Source organism: Cynara cardunculus (genome assembly GCF_001531365.2).
Source record: "Cynara cardunculus var. scolymus isolate 2C chromosome LG 2, CcrdV1, whole genome shotgun sequence".
Classification (NCBI taxonomy): domain Eukaryota; kingdom Viridiplantae; phylum Streptophyta; class Magnoliopsida; order Asterales; family Asteraceae; genus Cynara; species Cynara cardunculus.
Window position 1 is genome coordinate 66568262 of NC_037529.1, and position 7490 is coordinate 66575751.

At 36.1% G+C, this 7490-nt stretch overlaps 1 protein-coding gene across 1 annotated transcript; it reads right to left on the minus strand.

Annotated features, from left to right (window-relative positions):
* Positions 1 to 200: 200 nt before the first annotated feature.
* Positions 201 to 7052, minus strand: LOC112504654 (probable sugar phosphate/phosphate translocator At3g14410). The gene is made up of 7 exons (XM_025108606.1): positions 6869 to 7052; positions 3194 to 3301; positions 3086 to 3120; positions 2713 to 2825; positions 2214 to 2475; positions 1834 to 2102; positions 201 to 518 (listed from the first exon to the last, which is right to left on the minus strand). The coding sequence occupies exons 1-7, from the start codon at positions 6971 to 6973 to the stop codon at positions 400 to 402; spliced, it is 1011 nt and encodes a 336-aa protein (XP_024964374.1). The 5' UTR covers positions 6974 to 7052; the 3' UTR covers positions 201 to 399.
* Positions 7053 to 7490: the final 438 nt, after the last annotated feature.

Sequence of the window (7490 nt, forward strand, 5' to 3'; positions counted from 1 at the left end):
TCCACAGTGGACTACTTAAAGCGATGACTTTTAAAGAGATTCCCAAAAGACCAAGTATTGTTGTCGGTTGTTAACGATAGCCACAATGTTGTGGAAAAAGGGTTTGGATTACCCTCCAAAACATCCCATCATATGACAATATATATTGAAAAGTAAAGAGCCAAAACACAAGATTCAAATAGCATGCAAAAACAGTAGTAGCAGTTAACTCCCATTTTTCTATTATATCAAAAAGCTTCTGAATTCAAAAATGTCAAATTTTACAACATGTAATGCGTGGCATACTGATTTACATACCACCTGCTCCTAATATGATCATACCAGGAAAACAACTCATGCTTGCTATATTACACACAGTTCTCATTCTATGTAAATCTTCAATGTTTGGAAGAAAAAATTCTACTGGCTAGAAGCAGCTTTTGGTATAGAAGACGACTTGGAATCATCCGAGATGCTGCTGACTCGAGTTGCTTCCTTTTTCAATTTGAAGTTATTGTATGCTGCTACACCGCCAATCGCTGCATAAAAATCAAATTAATGTTTTCATTTCATGAATTACTTAAAACCTGTACCTTTACGATGTATATATAACGATAATGATGTTAATGGAAGTATAATATACCAGAAAAAAGAATCCATTTTTTCTAATTGAAGTAATCCCAACATATGTGATATCCTACGGCCCCGGGGCCTACCAACTTAGCTTAAGACTGCGGGACTTGGGGCATGTTTGTTACTCCCAGCTTATTCGGTCAGCTATACATGACTGTTTGACAGTGGTTTAATGATATAGAAAGTGGTTTATTCAGTAAGCTTCTTTTGGGTGTGTGGGGGGGGGGGGTACCAACTCAGCTTAAGACTGAGGGACTTACTGGGTTCGTTTGGTTTTACTGTGCAAGAAGGTTGGCATGCCATACCAACTCCGCTTAAAACTAGAACAAGAAAACATCTAAATACTTGTTGATACATATATATATATATACACACACACACACACACATATATATATATAAAGGAAGGTTCAAACGAGAACGCTAACTATTTAAGAAAACAAGAAAAAGATCGTTAATGTACAAAATCACATACGATTTTACATTAACGTCGAAAAAATGGAAGCGTACGACTTTTGAACCTTTATGATTTTGTATGTGATTATGTGAATATGTGAATCATGCATGATTTATATATATATATATGAATCATGTATGCTTTTGTACGTGAATATATATACATACGTGAATCATGTATGATTTAGTACATCAAGGACCTTTTTCTTTTTTTTTAAATAGTTACCGTTCTCATTTGAACCTGACCCTATATATATATATATATATATATATATATATATATATATATATATATATATATATATATATATATAGCCAAGCAACACTGCATGATTCATATTTTTATTTTAAATTCATGATTCCAAATATTTGTTCTTTCCTAACCATGTAGGTTGCTAAGGGTGTGTTGGGTACGTGGGAAACTGCACAAGACATGATAGTACAAAACCTTGTTGTTGGACGTTTGGCACAACATTATACTGGGACAGGACAAGACTTGAGTGGAACAGTGCATTTTTTCTGTCCGAACAAAATAAGTGGAACAAAAAATAAGGAAGATTGGAGAAGATTGGACAATTACTAAACTATCCATATCAAATTAGAACTCCAAAGACCTTCCACAATTCTTTTACCCACCTACCTAACTTTCGCTGCTCCATTCCTGTCCCATCCGCCTACCAAATGCACCCTAAGGTATTTGCAGAACAAACACGAAAACAGAAAAGAAACAAACAAACAAACAATAAAAGAAGCATCAACTTATTACCTATTGCATAACCAAAGATATTAATCATGGTGAGCTTCGTATCAGCAAAGAGAAGGGCCGACAATAATACCACCACCCAGTCCTTAACAACTCCAGCTACACGAATCGTCAGAGCACTTGTATGTTGAATCACAAGGAAAACCGAAAGATTGAGAGCAAAAGTACAAAGGGAGTTGAGTGTTAGCACGAGCGGCTGAAAGTTCCACGTGCCCTGTGCATCCATCTTTGGCTTCTCCAAGAAGATCCATGGAACTAAAAGGCAAAGAGCGCTGCACAGCGAATCAAGATTTTCTGTTCACATGGACATAAATACGTAAAAACAGAATGGTGGCAAGACAGAGAAAATAATACTGTCTAGCTCAAGAGGTATAAGAACATGCCTGCAAGGGCTCACATAATACATCATGGATATGGGGTTCAACTTCAGACCCTTCCTTTTAACCAAGATTTCCATAAATATAAGTCTCAAAGCTTCTCCAACAACACCTCCCATTTGGTAAACCACACCAACCCAGTTAATGTTGATTTCCCCATAAGAAGCCACTAGTACTCCAAAACTTATCACACACATTATCAGAAGCATCCTACTGCTCATGACTTCAAGTCCAGCTGCTACACCAAGAATGAAAACAGCTACTGGCACTGCACATAGATCAAAAATAGGTTTAAATTGATTCGTAATGTGAAGAAAGTGTGTATATTTCATTAGCTCTTGACCAATCTGGTCTCTTGGTTTAAAAGATCCCTCCGAAAATATATATATGTTTTAAATTTCTGGCTACAATTGTTTGGTTAATGGAAGGAAGATTCTTTCTTTCATACTTCATTAAGTTACTTGCAAATAGGACAGAGATTAATCCAAATATTCAGTATACTTACTGACTGCTTTCAACATCTGAGCAAATGCAACAGATATATAGAGGTATGCAGTGTTTCCAAGCCAAAGAGTCATTGCAAACATTGCACCAATTGGAATGACTGATGTAGTGTATCTGTATGTTAAGTAATGATGATTAGCCACACACAAAAAGTGAAAAATAAAAAAAAGAAACATATTTTTATTTTCTCTTTGTAACAAAGAACTGTTACAAAGGGCCAAGAATATGTTATCAATTGAGTAGCCAACATTTTATGTTATTATAGTTATTTCTTAGACAAAATCCATACTTGCTACAAGATTGACCAACATATTAGGAATGGATACCATTTGACTTCATATATCAAATAAAACAAAAACATATTTAACTCTCACATTTCAAGAGTCATTCCTTCCTCAACTTTTAAAATCTGCGAGTAAATGTAAATATTAGTTACAGATTGCAGAAGTGATAATTCTAGACATGATACAAATATTTTATACCTTGAGAACTTTGGTGAGTACAAAACAGAGCACAGAGGAAAACACCATATGAAGAAGCGTCAACCCAAGTGGATATGGAAAGTTTATCTCCTTTGATGACAAAACCCACTGCATCACCATTGTAGAATAAACCAGACAAAATTAATTCAGTGAATGTTTACTTCAAGAAGTTAGAAAATGAAACTTTGCAAAGATAAGTTACACGACTCCCTCTTCGTTAGAGAGAATAATCAATTAAAATATATATATAAAAAGAACTGGTCACAAGCCATCCAAATATACAAAGATCAAGGCATTTCTCATAAATTTCAAACATGAGATTAATCAAATAAGAAAGGCAGAGGTTGGAGGTTATGCAAGAGATTGATCAAATAAGCATCAAGAACCAATACCCTATATCCGTCACTCACAAATAGGCAAATGAGTGGAGAATAGGCCACCGCTCATTGGGCACTATAAGTTTAAGGTAATGCCTTTGGGTCACAAATGCACCCACAGCACTTCAGGCCTTCATGAATTTCATATTTGAACTTATCTCCAAAGATCTGTGTTATTCGTCTTTGATAGTATCTTAACTTACAGTGTTAATACGAAGAAGCACTTGGAACACTTGGGGCTGGTACCTGGTACTGAAAATATTGGTGAAACATCTATTCATTAAGCATTCCAAGTGTGCTTTTGGTAAAACCCAGGTTGAATAAATACCATGGGCATGTCAATTGATATCGGCAGGTCGTGTAATGGTGGATCCTAGCAAAATCAAAGGCATATTGATTATTGATGTGGCCACTGCCAAAAACTATCAAGACGTTACAGGAATTTTTGGGTTTGACAGGCTACAACAGAAAGTTAATGGATGGATATGAAAACATCGTCTTTACTGAAGAAAGGATAGTTTAAATGGATCAAGAGGTAGATCAGGCTTTCCAGAGACTCAAGCAAGCCATAAGGCTCATGACAACTACCACCATTCTTAAATTCTCTAATTTCCATGTAAAATTTATCATCTAACAAATGGCTTGTGACTTGGGTTGGGAATTGAGGTTGTACTCTTATGACTTGCAAGGAAACAGACTTGTGTATTTCCATAAAGCTCTGGGAATAAAAAAACAGAGGGCTTTCAACTTACGAAAAGGAGATGCTTGCTACTGTTTCAGTGGTACAAAAATAAAGATGCTATCTCCATCATGGCCATTTTAAGATAAGAACTGATCACCATCCACCCAAGTACTATATGACCTAGCAAATGACAAATATGAACCAACAACTGTGGCTGGTAAGGTACTCGATTTAGATTACGAAATCAAATATAAGGAAGAAAAAGAAAATCAGATATAAGCGGCCATTGGGCTTCTTATTTTCCTCCTTTCTCTTCTTTTTCTTCTCAAGGGTCAAAGCTCCTCAACTTGAACGAGAAGGGCATAGATTAATGATTTTACCAATCAAGGGTGGGAATTCATTCCTTCTTAGAAGAGTTTTAGCACACTGGCCTCAACTCCTCCCCAGTCTCGCACAAAGACAAAGAAGGATGGTAGTTTCAGCATTAAGCTTGCTTGGCATGAAAGTTCAAATAGAAGATTTTAACACTAAACAAGGTAGAAAGCAAGCCAAGCAAAGAGGTTTGGCTTCGCCTCTAAAAAGTCATTCGACTAAACTAAGGCGACCAACCGCGAGAAGGAATGAGTGAGGCCTATTTAAATATTATACATGATTTAGCAGGTCCCACCCTGCCTTACACATCAGAAGCGTATTCAGTTATTCACTCTAGATGGGCCAAGATGTATCCCTGGAAACCATCCAAGTAGAACTTCTAAGAACTTGGAGATCGAACTATGCATCGAGTGAATTAGGAGGACATCACCCATGGTCGGGCAGACAGAGAAGGTTAATTAATGCTTAGAAACATATTTACGTTGTTCCATTGGGGAGAAAACCCAAGTTTTGAGTCAAAATGATTGTTGCTGACTGAGTTGTGATATAACTCTCCATTCCAAAAGGCCATGGGGATGACTCCATTTCAGGTGGTGTATAGGTTAGCTCCACCCCTATTGCCAACTCCTCATGTGGGAGGAACAAAAATTGCAGCTACTGATGACCATCTCCGCCAACATGACAGTTAGGTTCAAATCTTTAAGGATGATATCTCTCAAGCAAAAAAAGGATGAAACAATGTGAGGATATGCACAGATGGTAGTGACAATTCACACTCCATGGATGAACTGGTCAGAAGTTTTCACCCCGCTACTATGGCCCAGATGTTGTGCAAAGGATAGGTTTGGTTGCTTATAAAATACCTAACCCATACGGAAGGGCACAGTAACCCATCAGAAGATTGCCTAGACCCAGGTAGTAAAAACAAAAGAATTATGTGGTGCACCAAGCCTTGGTGAAGTGGTCCAATTTGCCAATTGCCAACACCACATGGAAAGATTGTCTATGTCTACCATCGGTCATGTTTCCCAAATTTTAATCCTCAGGGATAGGGATCCGGTGGAGAAGGGAATGTTGCCAATAGCCATGGAATGAAGCAAGCTAAGTTTTAAAATTAAGTTTGGAGGGAAGCCTCTGAATTAAAATAATGGGAGACCAAGATTAGTAATGAACGAATTATGTATCTTTCCTTTTTATTTTTAGTTTCAATTGGTGAGGGAATCCACATGGAATAATCAGAGGTGAAGAGATATTAATTGCCACTTGATTGAGAGGTATTAATTACCTCCATGCTCTTTTCTCTTTTTTTTCATCTCCTTCACAGGATCATACTGAAATTTTGTTCGGGACATTTTGTTGCTATTTGGGTGACTCCAACTTGCAACCACATCCTCTTCAGCAATTGCAATTTTGCTACCTCATAACTTATAGCGGGTTTTACCACGTATAATAGAACTTACATTTCTGTTTCAAGAACTTTTTGATCATGAAAGAAGTTTGAACACCATTTCATCCACATCATTGTTATCCTACAACTAATATCCTATCAATCTTCCCACTTTCTGTAAAACTATCCCAAATAACAAAAGTATCGTCCCTTACCACTTTCACATCCCTACCATTTAGAAATGTCACCAAAGTTGCATTTCATATGCCTTTTTTATTTCGGATTAATCTAAAACTATAGATTTCAAGGTGTTTCATGAAGCTTCAAAGTTTGGACTCGTAAATCAACATTATATGCCCAAAGGAAAGCATCCACTATGCTTTATCACCTCCTATGTCTTTCCATGAGTCATCTTATGTATTTATGCATAATGTGTTCCATGTCAAGATAAGGATGAGGACCCGCATCAAAACTTCCAACCTGATGCATTGTATCTAGCTATTCTTGTGAAAAAGAAACCAAAATGTTGCAAACAGCACCTAAAATATAAGGTCCCTATATAATATGCAACACCCGTTTCAAACAAAATGGGTCTGAAGTTCTATCAGCTTGAATTCGAACTTGGTTAAGTTGACTTAAATCTTAACCAAGAACCAATTAAAACGATCATACATTTTGCTCTAGAAATTCTTGTTCTAGGTATGCAATCCAAACAACCAATAGTTTTGTAACTTTCATATCATATTCTTAACACATCAAGATTTCTTGATGAAATCATAACCATTCAGACGAGAAATTTTTAACAGATCTCATTATATACAATGAAAGAAACAAATGGTTATTGTTAAAAAAAGGACCTTATTGAAGAAGATCTGGCCACTGGAGAGGGCTATGTAAAGAAGGATGTAACAATAGGTCACCATTCCTTCCCTGGCTGAAGAATTGCTAGTCTGATCCGCCATTTCCGAAGGCGACCCCTTTTATCTTCTTCTTCTTCTAGCGGAGGTTTCGTTTCCAAATGGGTAACACTAATACCATGTAGTGATGCTAAATCCAAGAGTTACGGGAGGGTAGCTTGCTTTAAACAAGTCGGTGGGAATTGGGATCTTGTTTTTCTTTAAGTGTAAACCAGTGTTTGACACCATGCGTTGCAAGGTGACAATAATCTTTTTTAAAATTACTGAAGTTAGCTAAATGAATCGATGATTATATTTATATATCAAATTAATAAGAATCAATATTACCTTTGATACATGAATCCACCTTATCATTATTGGTTGTTCTTTTAATATATATATATATAGAGAAGCGATCAAATGAAAACCACTCTAATTTATAAAAACCGTAAAAACTACTCTCATTCATCGATTTTATTGTTTAATCTTATGAAATTTTTTCATGAAATTGTTTCATATAATACTTKTTTTTTATGAAGTTGTTTCATATATGGTTATGAAATTGTTTTATATATTACTTAAT